The 19992-nt window shown below is 39.2% G+C and overlaps 1 protein-coding gene across 3 annotated transcripts in view; it reads left to right on the top strand.

The window, feature by feature from the left end:
• Window positions 1-19992, top strand: part of LOC117294412 — a 102567-nt gene that overhangs the window by 13716 nt on the left and 68859 nt on the right. For all 3 annotated transcript variants that reach the window (XM_033776795.1, XM_033776798.1, XM_033776797.1), the window contains exons 5-8: window positions 2147-2385; window positions 6732-6986; window positions 9280-9774; window positions 16036-16761. In XM_033776795.1, the coding sequence (XP_033632686.1) occupies window positions 2147-2385; window positions 6732-6986; window positions 9280-9774; window positions 16036-16761 (1715 nt within the window). The remainder of the gene's footprint in view (window positions 1-2146; window positions 2386-6731; window positions 6987-9279; window positions 9775-16035; window positions 16762-19992) is intronic.

The following is a 19992-nucleotide window of genomic DNA, read 5'->3' on the forward strand; positions in this document are numbered from 1 at the left end:
CAGTCATAATATTACATTCTGTTTTGTTTCTGCTGATTGGATTACTAAGGCTTTCCCATTGTTACTGATATTGATTCTGTCTGTGGTAATTTTAATTATTCCTTACCCTCTCAGCCAAGGCCTTTTCTTGACTTGAGTTTTTTCTATCCACACACCAATTATGTTTCAACAATTACATTGAATGTATAACACGTTGATGTGTTATCGCCATACATGAAGTTATTGGCGTTGACTTTCTAGTTCAATCAATAAAGTTTCTGTATTTTTACAGGGAATGGCAAAAGTCCTATGTCCATAGTGACTGTGTATTCAGGCACATATTTGAGCAATGAGACCCGCAACTAACAATGTATTCGTAACTTACACATAAGATAAATTACCCTGTACGTTCCTAGCGTGTACCTTGACAACCAAATCTCTCATCACGGGAAATGTAATATCGCCTGCAGCACTCTGGTACTTATCGAATTTAAAAATGTTAAAGTGGAATTACTTACAAGCTTGCTGACTCGCTGAAATTTACGTTGGAAGTACCAATCGTCTTGCAAAAAGTATACTTACGGCCTAGATCGGATGGATCTTTTGGAATACTATGTAATCAAATTAGTGTGGATTGTTTTGAACAAAAATTTACCGGGAAATTCCATGGAAACATAAACATTTAAGCCTGCATACTTATCAAACAATTGCTTTTGTCATTTCCTGTCCTAATTTAAGTCTGTCGTTTCAAGCTATCTAAACCTGAGGTCCTTTACCACTATGTTCATTTAACAAATTTATTTTAAAGTTATCTTGACGACAAAACTTATTGTTTAATTTGAGACGGGTTGTGTTTTGTCTGCCCATACTTTTACAGTTTCCTATTAAGAATGGGCTAATCGTCTCTGTTTCGTGTTTACCTGTTCATTTATTATTATTTTTTCCCTGGGGTGGGGGACTTACCAACCAAAAGGACCTGCCTGTGGTATATAGTGCAAAAAAAGTTAACGCCCTAACGTTTCGACCCATAGCCTTCGAGAAAGACTTTGCTAGGGTCGAACCGTCAAGCCCGGAACTATTTTTGTTTTAAATTAATACTAATGTAGAATACCAAATAATGATTCCTATATAGGCCATTCCTGAAACGATAAATAATAATAATTGTGGCTTCTTATAAAGCGCACATGTCCGTCACCCAGTGACACTCCTGGCGCTGTACATTCAGTATTTCCTGCCAGATTGTGGGACTACGTTTGAATTATGAGACCTAATTCTGATGCACCATGTAATGCTTTACAAGATGCTGTGACGCAATTTGCTGCCGATCGGACCAGGAACACCGGGGCGAACCCCTTCTCTTTTCGATAAGTGCACTGGGTTATTTTACATGCGTTACATAACACATGGGACCAATGGCTTAACGTCCCATCCGAAGGACGAAGCAATGGTTAAGTGTCTTGCTTAATGACACAAGTGTCACGGCTGGGGATTCGAACCCACACTCTGCTAATCAGAAACACCAGAGTTTGAACGATGTTATACAGTGGGTGAGGCTTCACGGGTAACCCGAGTTTGAAACTCGTCTTGTGAAAAATTGTGACTGTGAGCACTTCCTCAATCTCCCGACGAAGCAATAAGCAAGACACTTCACCATTGCTTCGTCCTTCGGATGGGACGTAAAGCCATTGGTACCATGTGTTGTGTAACGCATGTAAAATAACCCCGTTCACTTATCGGAAAGAGAAGGGGTTCGCCCTGGTGTTCCTAGTTGTGGCTGCTATATGCGCCGCAGCACCTTGTAAACCCTTAAAATATGGTAAATAATTGGGTCTCAGAATTCATCACTGCAATAACCTGTCTTACTGAAGTTTGTATATATTCAGCGCCTTGAGTACCTTGTTTGGTAGAAACGCGCGCTATTAGACTTCGATGTTATCATATATTACTACGGATGAACTGGGATGAAAGCAATTTACATCGATGGTAAATCCAAACAATGTGTAACAAGTCGGACGGGTCCAGACGTAGGCTAAGTTCAGAACCAATAATGGACTCCTGCTTTCTTTGCTCATATTTTCAACTCCTGCATCACCTGCAAGCTCCAATGCTATCAGCGTTAATCATTAGTTTGTCTAATGGAGTGGTATCTATGTTTTTTATGTCACAGTAGCCGACGCTCATGCTGCTGATCAGGCTTCCGATCAGGCTTCCGATCAGACCACTGAAGACCATTCTTCCAACCCGGGACTGACTACCAGTCGCAGTCGGTATGACGACAGGGATTCACAGATCCATGACGGCTTACTACTCAAGATATCACACGCCACTCTTGAGATGCTTGTCTCTATGGCAATCGGTCATCCAGGGACAGAGGGAGCTAATGGTGCAGCTTGCCAATGCAGTCCGGTGAGTATAATTACACGGACGATTACCACATACAGCCAACAGGCCGTATCATGAAACCAGACTAAAAGGGAACATTGTCTCAAGTAGGGTAGGTTGACCGCTCTCTCACCCTGGTATTGGATCGTATGCAAATTCAAATAGTCTTGCTACTTTTCGAAATTCACATCTTCGTCATAAACTTGTAGTACGGTACCAGATTGAATAGCTTGTTTGTACATTGCTGGTTGCCGGCGGCTGGCTGTACCTTCAACTATGAATATGGAACATATTCTAATAATTGTAAAGTCATTGTCCAATCAGGGTCCAAGTAAGGAGTTTCCATCACAGGGTTTACTATTGTAAACATGGTTAAAAATAAAGTAAACCATGGGGACGAGGTTGGGTCCTTCATGTCAGAAAGAAGAAACGGTCCGTAGCTACGCTGGTACACCCCTTTCATCATCTTACCTGATTAGCTTGTGTTTATTTTTTATATAATTGAGAAAATGTGGAAAATATCAAGTTTTTTGGAAGTGCGGGTTGTCCTAACTACATGTGCGTGCGCAGTGGAATTTAATCCGCGTACAAATTATTGTGCATCGATCCGCCCCAGTTCCCCCATTATTTGGAATGTTACAGCTTGTAGTACCAAAGCAACATACTATGGGCACCAATAGGTATATATTCGGTGCACTGTAAAATGGGGTGTTCAAATTTACACCAGGGTGAACAACGCAAATGTCTACCAACAAAAAAATACATTTGCGGTATTTTAATAGCCTTTGATGTTAATTGATTATTTCCTCTACGATTGTGGGGGCAACACCCAGTTTTTTGCAGTGTTGGAAAGGGCATTAAGATAAGATGAGGACAGTGTATTGCTCATATACGGAGGCCCTCCACCCCATTTTTCGTAAATTTGCAAAGACATTTTGTAACTTTGAGGCACTGTGCACATTATTTGGTAATTAGGCTACTCGAAATTTAAATTAGCATAAAACTATTACTTATTTGGTAGCAACGGAGAGCTGTTGATAGTATAAAACTGTGTGAGAAACGGCTCCCTCTGAGGTGAAGGTAGTTTTCGATAAAGAAGTAATTTTCCACGAATTTGATTTCTAGACCTCAGATTTAGAATTTGAGGTCTCGAAATCAAGCATCTGAAAGCACACAACTTTGGGTGACAAGGGTGTTTTTTCTTTCATTATTATCTCGCAACTTCGTTGACCGAGTGTGCTCAAATTTTCACAGGTTTGTTATTGTATGCCTATGTTGAGATACACCAAGTGAGAAGACATGGTCTTTGACAATTACCAATAGTGTCCAGTGTCCAGTGTCTTTAAAACAATGTACCTATTTACTTATCTGGCTGGTCTCGTCCGTCTGTATGTCCTTGTCTAGTCCTAGTCTTGTTTGTCCCAGTGTAATTTTTTTTTTAAAGTTCTATGCTTCAACATTTCCCTTCATGTTGGTAGTTACTTAACGGAGTATCTTTAGCCATGTTATAATTGTGTTTCAATTGATGCATGGTTGGGATACAACAAGTGAGAATAGTTTGAGCCGCTAGAAGCCTTCTATGCGATAAGTTAATGCCACACCCCACATTTAGGCCCTACATGTCGTTGCAAGCTACTGTGTAAACCATTATCAAATTGTTTCGGGCTATCCCATTTTTCTAAATATCCGGGGATAACAGGAAAAGAAAAGAAACCCCGAAAACAAATCATATTCAGGCATTCCAACCTAGGTAGCTGCATCGATACCAAAACAGTTTGCTTATTTGATGTAATCAGCAGGTACCGACTGATTTATTTTTATCTAAGCAAAGGCAATAGGGGGCGGGCCATAACTTCTTAAAGCCCAAGCACCCCCCCCCTCCCCCCCCCCCACAAATGACACTAGACTGGTGACCAGTGAGGAAGTTCTATCGAAATGCCCCTATACGTTAACGACTGTAAGTACGTACGACGTCAGGGGAACATGCCAGCACATCAAGCCAAGTTTTTGTTGTAAACAAATCCAGTTGGCGCTTCGGTTGAATGTGTTCTCTCTTACTCTTCGCAAACCCGTGAGTTTATTAAAAATGACAAAACATTATGAAATTACAGTTTGCTTATTTGATGTAATCAGCAGGTACCGACTGATTTATTTTTATCTAAGCAAAGGCAATAGGGGGCGGGCCATAACTTCTTAAAGCCCAAGCACCCCCCCCCCCCCCCCCCCCCCACAAATGACACTAGACTGGTGACCAGTGAGGAAGTTCTATCGAAATGCCCCTATACGTTAACGACTGTAAGTACGTACGACGTCAGGGGAACATGCCAGCACATCAAGCCAAGTTTTTGTTGTAAACAAATCCAGTTGGCGCTTCGGTTGAATGTGTTCTCTCTTACTCTTCGCAAACCCGTGAGTTTATTAAAAATGACAAAACATTATGAAATTACAGCTTGGCCCAAGGCTTTTGCAGCGTTCTTTTTTGTTCTCTGTACTTCGGCTTGGGCTGGTCACTGCACAGCGAACTGAATCACTGACACTGTGGGCCACACACTGACTGTGTTGTTTTTGATACCGTTACTGTACACCGGGTATGGATGGTCAAACACACGTGGACTCGCGGCACCTATTCATGTGTGTACAGTCGATGCGAAATGGCACTCAGCATTCTCAGGGAAAAGTTTCCGTATGGCGCCACCATTTTTTCACTCGATATGAAATAATATACTAATTTACCTCAATGACATATCCCTTTTTATAAAAATGAGTGAAAAAGTGGTGGCGCCATACGGAAAGTTATCCAAACTGCCGAATTAAACCTTGACTTTTCAACTTTGCTCACTCACTCACATCACAAAAAATGTTATAATGGTTTATATTGAATGGTAGGATATCTCTCCGTATGGTGCCACCACTTTGTCACTAATTTTTACAAAAAAGGATATCTCATTGAGGTAAATAAGATACTATATTATTATTATTTCATAATCAAATGAAAAAGTGGTGGCGCCATACGGAAACTTTTCCTTTGTTTATTTGCATTCAGCGAGGTAGATATTTGTGATGATGCTGATGCTGCTTACAAAAAAATTTGATTATTTTTCATGGTTTTGATACTTTATATAACAATTATTATTATCATAGGCCTTTTTCGTCAGTTTGAGCGGTAATCTTATTCTTAAGCCTCCCTGTTGATGATAATTGGTTTGAAAGCAAACTTGCCGGTGGCTTGCTTTTACTTCTAGAAACTATATAAGGCTCTCTCATGAACCTTATAAAGGGGTCGAACATTTCGGGCTGCCTTAAAGCCATTGGATACTTTCGGAACAGAAACCAACAAAAGTTCACAGATTTACAAATAACCCACATGGTTTACAGAAGGTATTGGTGAAAGACTTCTCTTAAAATATTATTCCATGAAATGCTTTACTTTTTGAGAAAACATTAAAGCAGATCAATTCTCAATATCAAGAATTACGGATTTATTTTGAACACATGTCATGACATGGCCAAACGTACGGAACCAAGGGTGGGTTTTCCCGTTATTTTCTCCCGACTCCGATGACAGATTGAGCCTAAATTTTCACAGGTTTGTTATTTTACATATAAGTTGTGGTACACGAAGTGTGGGCCTTTGGACAATACTGTTTACCAAAAGTGTCCAATGGCTTTAACGCTATGTTTTCAAAATCATCGTTGATAGGTGAACATGTGTTGATCGTTTTCCATCAATAACTTCAGTTCCTTTCAACCAAAACTTCCAGCACACTCAATATACATGAGATACATTTAGGAGAAGAATGCTCGGAAAAGTTTCCGTATGGCGCCACCACTTTTTCATTCGAAATAAAATAATATAGTATCTAATTTACCTGGTTGATATATCCTTTTTTGTAAAAATGAGTGAAAAAGTGGTGGCGCCATACGGAAAGTTATCCGAATGCTCTATTACCTTTAACTATTTAAGCTGCTGAGTTTGGCAATGTTTAATCTATGTTAAATTTGCATCGGGGATAGAATATTTATTTTAGATTTACCCATATACACCGATGTGTGCTAGCACTGTACACTCTTACTTTCCCGAATTCTGTTCAAAAAAATCACAGGCATATTACTCGGGTGGGATTCGCACCCATGACCTTTGCAATTCCAGAGCAGTGTCATACACTAGAACTAGACTAGACTTTAAAATGTTATTTTAAAAATAAAGCTGAAAATTCGAATTTTACACTTCAATCTCATCACATTTATATCACTCAACATTAACTGCCTTGATATTCTTGCCATGCAGTGGAGATTGCTTTGGTATGTTTATTGAGTTATATCGTTACGAACTTAATGATCTAATTACTGAGGTATGATTCCATCCTTAGATTACTGAGTCTCATCCTCCACACTCAAGACGCTCATTGAAGACGCCAAAATGCAAGCTGACGGACCGTTGTCGATTTTGTTGCTTCCAAGACACACTCCTGGAGACGCTACCAGTAAGCGTACACCCTATCATCCTGCTGAGGTTGTTGGAGCACACACTACTCACCACGCTGCGATGTGTTCAGAATTTGACACGGGCTGATGAAGCAGACTCCAAGGCTGAGTGGGAATCTAACACAAGACTACAGACAAAGGTTTGATCTTCAATCTTCACAATTTTGAAAGCTTAAAGGAAACAATGTCAAACCTGTACAAAATCTACATCTATGATATTTCTTGTCAAAGCCTTTTCAGCATCTAGACAAGATGAGAAGGATGAAGAAATTTCAGTTTTATAAGTGGGAGGAAAACCCCAGAGAATTGTTCCAGGGAAACCCCACACAGTCAAGTAGGGACTGTAAAACCCAATCCACATAGTGCCCCCTGTAGGATTCGAACCGGAGTCCCCAGAGGTGGAAGGCAAGGCTAGACATGACTGCGCCAACCTGACTTTCCTGTATTGAGCCTGTTTCACTCAAGACTGCGCCAACCTGACTTTCCTGTATTGAGCCTGTTTCACTCAAGGTCTCTAAATGGTGGTCGTTGGCAATAAAATTGCATCGGTGTAAAAAAATCACAAATTTGCGCTGAATGAATCCGTGATCGTTTGTGATTCTAGGGTTACTAAAACAATTAGGCCTTAAAGGAACACGTTGCCTTGGATTGTTAAAAAATGCATCGGTTAGAAATATGCTTCTCCAAAGCAGAATACAATGATCCGCACACATTTGCCTCGAAAATGCGTGGTTTTCCTTTTACTTTTCTTTCCTTTTAACTAACATGGTCGGCCATTTATGATTTGTCTCCCATAAATGGCCGACAGTGTTTGTCGAAGAGGTAAAAGGAAAACCACGCGATTTTGAGTGATACTTGTGTGGATCATTATATTCTACTTTAGAGTATCTTTCTAACCATGGATGCATTTTATAAAAAACGGTTACAAACGCTTATCAAAGATCAACTCAACCAATCAAAGGCAGCGTGTTCCTGTAATAATTATAATTAAATGTATATTTGCATCTTTGTGGTTCAATAGTGACACTGTTTCATTTGGAAAAGTGATGAGAAATAGTATTCAGTTTTAGTTTGCAGGGTGTAACGAGCAAGCAGTTCATAACATCCTATAGTTAATGACCTGACTTTTTGACCCTAGCAGAGTGGGTTTTAAGGAACACTACATACTTGGTTTATGTAATCCACATCATTTATAAACTGACACACCTGTAGAAGTTTGGAAACGATCGGCCATCGAGGTCACAAGAGAATAGTGAAAAACCAATTACAAATTTTGCATTGCATCGATGCCTAAACAACAATTAATAAATTGCTCAAAGAGCGATAAACTCCAAATCCGAAATTAGATCATTTATTTCTCATAGGGAAGTTTTCTACTATCATCATCACTGGACCGTGTAAGTTTTATGTAAATCTGTGATCTCCACGATTTTTGTTTCTGACCAATTCTGTAACGTTCCTTTAACAAAGAGATCTGTGGTAAAGCCATTACCTGTCTTTTTCATTTAATTTAATTTCATTTCATTTAAGTGGTCGGGTTTGCGTAGTGATATCTTTCCTTACCTTCCCCCTCTTGAACACTGGTTTAAATTATGCCAAGGGCACAAAGGCGGATTGGGTTTTCAGTCCCTACTTGATTGCGTGGGTTTTTCATGGAATAATTCTCAAGGGTTTTCCTCCAACATCAAAAGCTGAAACTTCCTTCAATTTCTTTTCCTCATTGGGTTCTTGGTGCAGTGATTAATTTTGCTTTTCAAAGAACCCTTGGCTTCTTAACCCCAATAAATAAACTGAAATGAAACATCCATCTTTACAACCCTGACATTCGGAGAATGGGTATCTTGGGTTGAGTATTCACTCGTGATTTCATGGTCCTGGAAGCAATTTATGTGGTCTTAAATTAGTTCTGTGAGGCTTGCTTCATCACTGGGTACAGATAAAAAAAGATGTCATGAATGGATACATTACAATGTAGCACCACCAGACCCAGAAATGGCAAGGGACAGATACCTGATGCCAACATGTACGCTGTTCAAGTTTGCTCATGATTAGGCAACCATTCATAATGATGCCATACATTTACCATTTTAGTGTAATGTATCCTACATGTCCTGCATGTACATGTGTCCTAGTAGAAATATTTTACCCACGAACGAAAAATTAGTTTTAGTTTTCCGACCTCTTTTGGTCGACCCAGCCCCTGCCCTCTAACCCCCTTGCGTTTTCTGTGCGCTTTTAGCCTTTCTCTCACTCTACGGACTGCTTATGTTACACCAGTATACCTGTTTATGTTTTCATTGTGTCATGTGGCATTTGAGAAACACTCGAAATGTCAGTCCTTTTTTGCATTTATACTTTTACACTAAAGGTCCATTTGGTTGGTAAGCAGTTTGCAAAAGCTAATTTAATTTTTTCTTTTATAAACTCCTTTAGATTTGTTTGATGCTGATGAGATGGTTGGATACAATTCCAGAGGATTTCTACTACAATGCCTTCCTACGCCAGGAAGCATCCCTTCTCATCAGACGCCTACCACCCCTCAATGAAAACTTCCAACCTTTGATTAAGAAGATCCAGAATGTCTTGACGACCCCATCAGAGACGACCCTCCTGCAGAAGAAGACACCAGACAGACCCTACCCTCTCCAACACAACCCAAGTATCTCCTCCACAGGGAGCCTTCGCTTTGCATCACCTGACCTGGAGGATGTGGCCTCGGTTGGCTCGTGCTCTTCTAGAACTGGGAGTCGTTCTGCTGCAGTGCCGTCAGGACCCATGAATAAGTTCAAGAGGAATGCCTCATTGATATCACAGGTGTCCAGTAACTCATCCATTAGTGCGTTGCAGAGTATTGCGTGCCTACCGGCGATGATTGTTAAGAAGTCTTGTGTTCTGTACGGAGAGGATCTAGATCAACTGTATCAAAAGGTAAGATAAACATTAACTAAATAATAATAACCAATGATTATCTGTTAAAAATTAACATCCATAACACCACAAAACACAACAATTAGTGATGAAAATTTATAAGAAAAAGAAAAAAGTTTGAAGCAAGTCCTGTATCTTTTTAAGAAACTTTTGAATTCACTGATTGTTGACAATAATACAATGACATCACGATTTATCTGCGGCCATGTCATAATTGGTGTTTTTAAAAACTTGTGTGAGCAATGCAATTTCTTCTTTTGAAGATCAATAAAGTTTTCTTATGTCTTATGTCTTATGTCTAATAATACAAATTGTGAGCTATTGTTGTCGGCTGTGTAATGTTTACAATGTATGGTTGATAACAAGTGCTATGGTACATTTAAGATGTCATATTTATTTGTCTTTTTCAAAACAAATTTGACAGTTGTGCTGTATCGTCTCACACACCATGTATACTTTGTACATATAGCTGACTTGCAGCTTGCAAACAAAACTAAGAGGATTCCATGTAGCTCAATGACTATGAACCAATGTATAATCACATTGAAAATGGAAAATGCAAACCTGGGAATGTGTAGTGAGCATGCATGCGATTCACAACAAGTACCAGGGAGGGGGATTACTCTAACATGGCCAACTCGTGAATAAGTAAAACAGACAACATAAAATACCCTGTTAAAATAGAATCGCATGAAAATTGAGCCTTGTCAACTCGTTGATGAGTTGAAGATGTTGTTGTCTGGATGCTTCATGGATCCACTCAGATCCAGTAATAGTAGTAATTGTACAGTGGCTCCAGCTAACTGTACTTGATACTCAATGAGCCATGGCTCAAGCGTTTACAGTCAACCCATTCATTTGCATAGGTTATATCATGCGTTAAACTTCACTTTGTAATGGAACTCTATGGAGACTGCTCAACAAATCCACCAGCAGCCGATTTCACGAAACTTTACGCAACTGCGTAAGTCCACTTGCGCAACGTTTATGGCGCAAATTAAAGATGGCAGAAGCAACGTATGTGGCGATTATAACCTCGTGCAACGTTTATGGCGCAAATTTCACCATAAATGTTGCCCAAGTGGACTTGCGTAAAAGTTTGTGATGGAGTTTTTGAGCATTTTTGTAAAGGTCTGTTATCTATAGTAACGCTAACCTTTCCATTCCTGTTTTCTTAGCTTTATTCATTAACAATGTCAGACATAAATGATTTTAACATTTTGCTTTGTAAAAGCTGATCGTTCTGTAGGCATTTGGGATAGTCATACAGCCGGGTTATAATCAGTTGAAGAAATAAACAATTTGAAATGATAACAAAACATATTTTTGAAAGATAAATACACAGACAGTTTAATGAATTAGAACATTGGCAAGATAATGTTCATCAATTTGATCATGTTTTGGCTATTTGTCCTAATGATCCATCAAATTTGAGATTAAAGGAACATGTTGCCTTGGATCGGTCGAGCTGGTCTTTTGAAAAGCGTTTGTAACCGGTTTTTTTGTAAAATGCATGGGCAGAAAGATGTTGTAAAAGTAGAATACAATGATCCACACAAACATGCCTCGAAATTTCGTGGTTTTTGTTTTACCTCGTCGACTAACACGGTCGGCCATTTATGGGAGTCAAATTTTTGACTCCCATAAATGGCCGACCGTGTTAGTTCGCAAAGTGAAAGGAAAACCACGCAATTTCGAGGCAAACTTGTGTGGATCATTGTATTATACTTTTAAAACATCTTTCCAACCATATACATTTTGTAAAAAACGGTTACAAACACTTTTTATAGACCAACTCGTCCGATCCAACTCATTACTGTTTGCTCTGATTATTACTTGCAAAGGAGTGAATTATTATTATTTTTTTCATTTATTTTTTATTTATTTTTTTAGGGGGGGGGATATTACAAGTAAGACAGTTTTTTTGGGACCATTGCAATGGGGGCAATGGCTTCAGTTTCCTATGCCAATCCCAGATTTAATTCTTGATGCAAGCCAGTCACAAGAGGGCAGTATTCAGATTTAATGTACTTCAAGTTCAACTCTGTTTCCTACAACCAATAAGATTAGAATGGTACCAGTGCAAGCTGTATTTTTTTCATATTCCTTGTCTTCCATGATGATGGGGGCAACTGTTGGACTAGGTGTATGTCTTTATAATGAGTTGTGTCAAAGTGGTTTACATTATGTGGTTTAAGGCATTCAGAGACTCAAGTTTAGATATTGCCAGAGATGGGCTCAGGTCCTTGAGCAAGACTTTTAAACTATAATTGCTTTGTCCTTTCAAATTTGGGGGAGGGGGATGGGGGTGGGAGCGATGGTGAGGGCATGATCATTGGCAGAATTAAAGGGACCCATGCAGAGGGTAGCATGTTCGTACACTACATACGTAGTAAAGACCTCTGTCACCTGTGTCACAATTTATGTCAACTGTCAAATGCCCCTCTTCTGTGGAAGCAATAATCAAATCATGCAAACAAATAAAAAAATAAAAAATAAACCAAGTTATTTCCCCTTAAGCCTCAGTTTGAACACATTTAAATAAGAAAGACAAAGATGGTTGCACAATGGAAATGATGCAGTAAAGTTGCTGTCAACTGAGACTGCTAGTTGTTTGAGACAAGGCACTCCGGGGTTACTAGAGATATCACGCTCAGCTGGCTGGTCAGGAATCTGGGTCACCTTCCAGTAAGTTAATGAGGTAGGGTATAATAATAATTCCTGGAGTATAAGCCAGAGGGCTGTGGGACTAGGGGCATCTTGTGGACACCATGTTTTTAATTCGGTTGTGCTGCTTTGATTTATTCTAGAAATTAACAAATTTGACAACTTTCATTGGATAGGCCTAAGAAAACAGAAATGACTTGTTTTTATGGGTCCCAAATAAAAATGCATTTTTATGGGATTAAAATGCTAGCTCGTAGTGTGGCTTTTGTTTTGGTTCAGTCTATCATTTGTCTACATGCAGGTGAAAACCCCAGTGACACTCATTGTCTATTATTTAAGTCCATTGCCATCCATCATCACTTACATGTAGTATAATTCCCTTAAGTTGTTAATTCCCAGACGAAATGGTCGGAAGAAAATGTCCATTTGAGAATGTACTCAAATATACATGATAAATGAATTTGTGTAACATGATAAGATGACCTAATTTCGGAACCCAGTCATCTGAGGAAAACGCTATGAATTGGGGGGGGGGGGGGGGGGGGGAGTGAAGGGGAATTACCCCCAGCAACTTGTGGCATTTAAATCAAAGCTGTTTAGTTAGAAGCCATACTCAGATTTCAACAGAAAAGAAAATACATTTTTGATTTAATGGTTTTGGAAATGCTGGCTTGGCAATGTAAGCAGGCGTTGGAAAGGTTACGACGCTTCCTGCGTCAGAAACAACTCTCTAGTAATTCTCTCATTAACCCAAGTGGTGTTGGGTTGCAAAGTGAAGTCAACAGTTTGGCTAGGGGAAATTGTGCGATAGAATGCTGGCTATGAAGTTCACTAATCATTGAAGTTACGCTGAAAGTGATTGCGGGAATATGCGTGTTGTCAGCCAGGCTAGTTTTACAGAGCCTGTTTCACGGGAAGCAGTCGTGTTTAGATAGTATGCTGGATTTGCTCATCGTTGAATGGTGGTTCTTTGTTTTGTGGTGGCCAAGTGAAGAAACAAGTATGTCATATTTTGTTTGATTTAACATTTAAATTGATTGTTTTATTTTATTTTGGTATCCTAATGCAGTTTTAAAACAAACCAAGTTTGAAAAGTCATGATTATTTTTGCGGGAAAACAAATCTCACCCTGTAAAAGTTTGTGACCCTTTAGATGTGATTAATTTTTTTGCAAGTTTTTTGTTTTAGGCAAATGATGTCTGTAATCTTATTTGAATGAAAGATAGTGAGATTCAGTTTTAAAAATGTTGGTCCATGTCTATGTCATGATGAAGGGCCTATAAAAATATATATATTTTTTTTCACAGGAATCAGGAAAGTACTGAGTATACAGTGCTAACACATTGGTGTATGGGTAAAAACCAGAGTTAATAATCTTTATCCGTGATCCAATATTAACATCTATTATATCATTGCGGTACCCGCTGCCAAAACATAGAATTCAAACTGCCTCTAGCCATCGGGCAATCTCGGTAGTCTAGTTGGTAAGACACTGCTCTAGAGTTGCAAGGGTCGTGGGTTCGAATCCCAGCCGAGTTATATGCCTGTGATATTTTTTCACAGGACTCGGGAAAGTACTGAGTATACAGTGCTCACACACATCGGTGTATATTGGTAAAACCAAAATTAATATCATATGGCATATATGATCAATTTAGGAAAGTAAACATTTTATAGATCACAATGGTACAATTAACTTGAACTTAAAAACATGACTTTTGTTGTTTTGGGGGTTCCCACTCATTCATTGACGTTGTTGACACAGGAATCAAAAATAGGTTTTTATTTCTTGATATGTTAATGCTTTGTTCTTGTAGCAAATATTAACATGATCCAGATCAACATCTTTCAGACAATGATAGTTCCAGTTCCTGTAGACTTGACTCAAGTCCCAATCCCGTGCCATGCATCCCCAGGAAACTACTGTTTAGTAATGCTCTGCATTCCAAAACCTGTTAATAATAACAAATTCTTATATAGCGCATTTCACAATAACCGTATCAATGCTCTTTACATTAGTGCCCTGGTCATGGGGCCAATAACATCCCTGTAATGTTTCTCAGCTCCCTAGGGAGTATACAGCCCTGAGCTGCCTGTAAGGCGCTTTTGGCTTTTTCATACACAATAACAATCTCTACCCTCGCAGGTACCCATTTATACCCCTGGGTGAAGAGAAGCAATTATAGTAAAGTGTCTTGCTCAAGGACACAAGTGTCACGACCGGGATTCGAACCCACACTCCGGTGAATCAGCACCAGAACTTGAATTCGATGCTCTTAACCACTCGGCCATGACACTATGCGGGACAGGGACTTGACGATGTCGCAGTTGCCTGATATGTAAATGTATTCACTTATGAATATGTAGAATTGCTGCGTGATACGTGTTTACCAATCAAATGCACTCAAAAAGAAGACTAAAAATATATTTTATAATAATTTTAAATAACCAATTAATTATAAAAAGAAAGCACTAGAATTAATGTTCATTTGAATTTGAGTTGATTCGTTGTAACATACATGTACGTTGGGTCGGTTTTGTTTGAAAAATTTGAATTTTGGGAAGTGCAATTCAACTACTTATAATACCGCCACCCCCTTGCCTGCTGATGAGTTTGCCCGCCCCACGCGCGCGCCATGTCTAGACGCATGCCTTACAATGTCTTGCACTGTGATGTAACAGAGTGTGAATATTTTACCTGCTTCCACGCTCCCATTGGTTTTGTACATCTCCCCATTTGGGGAGATTTTCAAATAACAGCGTGCAGAGTAAGAAACGACTTCATCAAGTCCCATTCTCAGGACCACATTTTGACGGCGAGCGCGCACTGTACTGTATGCTATGGTTTGTTTGATAGTAAGTTGCCGTGTTATGCTTAGAGACCTCTCACACGAGAATGGGACTTGAATCAAGTCTACAGTTCCTGTGGTCAGTGTCTCCATGAGTAATCATGGAATTGCTTTTTTTGACAGAATGAGACTGAAAGTTATGTAATTTGCAGTAGCACCTTAGTTGTCTGTTAGGAGTTGTTGTGGTTAGGGTTTTAAAAAACTCAGTGGTGCCAAAACACTGATCAGTAAGTGGGAACATACGTAAGCATACTGATTAAAATACTTATAGAAAACACAGTGTAAGATTATATTTCATACTACTATCATGACATGACTGTTTCACGAATTATAGTCCGTGGTTAAGTTTCATCTTCAAGCTTCAAACAAACATACAGGGGTTTTGTCAGAGATTGGAAATAGGGTGTCAAACTTGCTATGTGTAAATTGAAGAATACATTGTAGGGCATCCAATTTTTGACTGACAATACTTTGACTGACAATTATGAACTATTTTGAAGGGTGTTCAGACATGTCAGAAGATACACAGAAAAGACACTGGGACATCCTTGCAACAAACATTATTAATCAAAGATCAACTGATGCAACCTGTCTGAAAATGACACGTATGTTGCCCAATTTAACAAATTTTGTCTTCCAACAGCTGTTCAGTGGTGACTAAACCTGTCAAAAGTATTGTGTGGGTTGGTTTTGAAAGCTGTAAACACTCTTTCAAAATTTTGTTTTGTTTTGTTTCTAATCTCAGTTGAACAGAGAGATTATTGAGGAGCATCTCCCATGCAGTCAGGAGGATGCAGTGAAACTAGCTGCTCTGCAGCTGCTCTCTGACTCACCAGGCCAAGCCTCGTCTAGCCAAACCCATCATCAACACCACCAGCAACAGATGATGGCTCTGACTACCCAGCAGACTGTCATGGGTCTCCCGACCGTTACATTGGATCTCCCTGCTGAGGACGTTGAAACACCCATTATTGATGATTTTCTTGAGGATGCAACATTTAGCCGTCAGGGTTCCTCCACCACAGATGGCACGCTTCACCTTGGTCATCATCATCCTCATCCGGGCCTTAGCTCAGATGACAGATATGGAATCTTGAAGACCTCTGGGCCATGTAAAGTCCCCAATACTGAGGACAGTCCATTACGGACCGGAGTTGTCTTATCTGGAGGTGGCCCAACTGCTATCTCCTCACACTCCACAGCCGGCATTCCTGAGGAGACAGCGGAGAAACTCTGCCTGGATAGGGTGAAGAGATGCCTTCCCCGCGGGTATACTAACATCCGGGCTGTACAGAAGTCTGCTAAGAGGTGTTTTCAGTGTTACTCCAGCGCTCTGGTGGATGTACATGATCCCTCGGAGCGGAGTTCAAGGGCAAAGCAGATGTACGTTGAGTTTTGCAAACAGTTGCCTCTCTATGGGAGTGGGATGTTTCATGTGAAGGAACTGGCCGGGAGTCGCCTTCGAAAAAAGGTAATTAATCTTTTATCAGATTTCATTTCCCCATCTCCCTTTACTTCCCCCTCCTGTGACCCATCACAAAAGTTCATTTACTTTAGACACAATAAATTCACAAGTTTTCAAAATGTGTTTCTGGAATCAGAATCAAAGAATTTAGTATATAGGCCTTTATTAGGTCTTTCCTATTTGATTGTAAAGCAGTCACCGCAGATCAGTGTAAAATATTCTGTGAGTGTGTGAGGTTATCGCAAAAATCTACAATTTAACAGTTTTAAAAGGTGCTTATGATGTGGCCAAGGTAAAAATAAATTAAGTTTATGTATGTTTAATTTGACGATTTGGAAGGTAAGATATGTTATACTTTTGATTTACATTTCTGTTTACTCTAATACTGAATCTTACTACTCCACCCCGGATGATACACGCCAATTTTTTTCTGGACTGGCCTGTAGCGGAACATTTTCTACACCTGGAACAACATCAGAGCACCCTAATTGTTTGTATTTACGTCCTTTGGACGACTGTCGTAGGTTCCTCTTTAGCATTCTCCTTAAATGCTATGCTTCGTTCCACTTGCACAAAGAGGCATACATGGTTCTGGAAACTATGCTCTTACTATCCCTTTTTCCTGAGAGTTATTGCATGTACCCAAATGTTAGACCTTTTGTATTAAATGCGGCATACAAGAAGAACAGGCGTACCAGAAAGGACAGGCATCCACCATTGGTATCATTGTATTCAGCTCAATGGGAGGTAAGTCTGAGCATTCCAAGATTCCAGCTTACCATGGAAGATTATCGGCCCATGGCTCATGGCCGAGGTTCTGCGATGCATAGTGATGAGTGCCTACTTATTCTTTATATTTCCTCACAAGACAATAACAAATCTCAGTGTTAATTATGAGACCCTCTGTTGTCTTTCCTTCGGGGTTTTAATGTGGCAACGATATTTTCAGTGGAAAACAAGTATTTCATAAGCTCCAAATCTTACATCAACAAAAATCGATGCAGGGCACTGAAATTTGTCCAGAATACCAACATGAAGTGGTTAGGTATGTAAAAGAGAGCTTGGCTTTAGGATTTAGTGACAACATTAAAACATACTCTCACAGGAAATTCCATTCTGGGCACACTTAACAGAGTTTTATTGTCAGTTTCTTAACTTGGGTTATAAATTTAGCAGTCTTGATATAGACCAGACCATCTGGTTAAACCTGTCAATTTTCCAAGATGAGACTTCCTGCAGTAATTTAACATACATTATGTATTGTGGTGATTAAAGCCATTATACACTTTCGGAACAGAAAAAAAAAAGTTCACAGATTTACAAATAGGGTTTACAGAAGGTAATGGTGAAAGACTTCTCTTGAAATATTATTCCATGAAATGCTTTACTTTTTGAGAAAACATTAAAACAATTATCAATACTCATTGTCGAGAATTTCGAATTTATTTTGAACACATGTCATTACACGGTGAAACGTGCAGAAACAAGGGTGGGTTTTCCCGTTATTTTCTCCTGACTCCGATGACCGATTAAGCCTAAATTTTCACAGGTTTGTTATTTTATATAAGTTGTGATACACGAAGTGTGGGACTTGGACAATACTGTTTACCGAAAGTGTATAATGGCTTTAAACGGTTGATAAAGACACAGCTGAAGCTGTTTAAGACTGGCTGGCTTCGCATGTTGGGCACGCAAGCTAATGTACGCCAATTTAAATTACCCGGAACGCAATTCATAGCTATTAGTAACAGCACGTAATATGTGTGTATAGCGCGTATACACACAGACTGACGCGCACAAAACATTTTTCAAAAGTTTTTTAAAATTCGCAAACTTAAAAAAATTCGCAAAAGAAACAGTGTAACATTGTCTATAACGTGAGATTATTTTGCTTTTAACAAGGGCATTTATGAATGGGAATAAAAGAGTAGAGACTCGTTCTTAAACGGCCGTTTAAAACCTTGCAGGTTAAATGGCCGTTAAATAACTTGTCCCCTTCTCTTTTATTCCCTTAATAGTTAACTTGCTGGTACACCCAAGTGTAAAATTTCTTTTTGGGAGGAGTGTTGGCTCTGATTGAGCTGCTTTTGGTTTACCTGAAATAGTTTACTGCTCGTCTTCCGGAGAATACGTTTTAATCTTTTAATGGAATATCAATGTAAAAGTTGATGAAGTTAACCTACTTTGATGATACATTTGTAGACCAATAACTATACCAAATCATGTAAAACTAAACTGAAAAGTAAATCCTTGTAGAAGTGAGTTTTATGTTTTGGTGGGATTTCTGTTAACAGAACTGTTTAAAGGGGCACCAAGGCTAATAAAGCACATCTGCCATGATCTTGGTCAATGCTTATTTCTAAGCCTGTCTCTGACTATCCTAAATTTGTTTGTAAATGTTTCGTCAAGAACATACATGACAGATGTGAAGACAAACTTTGGGTTGAAATCTTCAACACAAACAAAACGCAGGCGAGACCTGTAAAACTAAACTATTGATGGCACCTGATTCAAAGGCCAATTGGTACTTGCAAGAAATATCTGTCGCCACCAGCAACTAATAATTCCAATAGAGTGTGAATTTGCACACAGATAATGAATAGTAAGTCAGTCAAGCAAGCTTGATGTTAAACCTAATGACAGTTTACAAGAATTACCTGTCGCCTCAAGCAGCACAATATTTGTACAACAGCAACAAACAGTTTGTGGGGAAAGACCACAGCCCTGTGGTCTTGTTGCGGTTAGATTTCCATTTTTGAGTGGGAGATTGTTGAAGGTGACCACAGTGTATTTGATTTGATTATTTTGATTTCATATCCGCCTTTGTCTATCTGGTCTGTGCCTACTTGGTATAACTTGCTGCGAGGTGTGAAGGAAACTGATGACAGAGATGGTCTGATTTGGGTCAACATGTTAATTCATCCTAATTGTCTAGTTTAAACAATGCAATACATGTTAATAATTGTCACACTTGCCATTGGATAAAAGTGCACAATTTAAAACAAATTTTCTAGGCTACTTGGCCCTTAATTATGCCCACTTAATGAATTTAATGAAATGGTGAAAGGAAATAATTTAATCAAAACAGGAAACAATGCAAGTTGCCATATGCTTGCATTACCACCTGATAAATATACACAGACACAAGGATTTGTTGTTGTAGTGAACTCTGCCAAGAGTTAATTTATTCCGTACTCTGAATTCAGTGGTAAAACGCCAATTAATAAAAAGGGATTT

The sequence above is a fragment of the Asterias rubens genome, chromosome 9 (genome assembly GCF_902459465.1).
Source record: "Asterias rubens chromosome 9, eAstRub1.3, whole genome shotgun sequence".
Taxonomy (NCBI): domain Eukaryota; kingdom Metazoa; phylum Echinodermata; class Asteroidea; order Forcipulatida; family Asteriidae; genus Asterias; species Asterias rubens.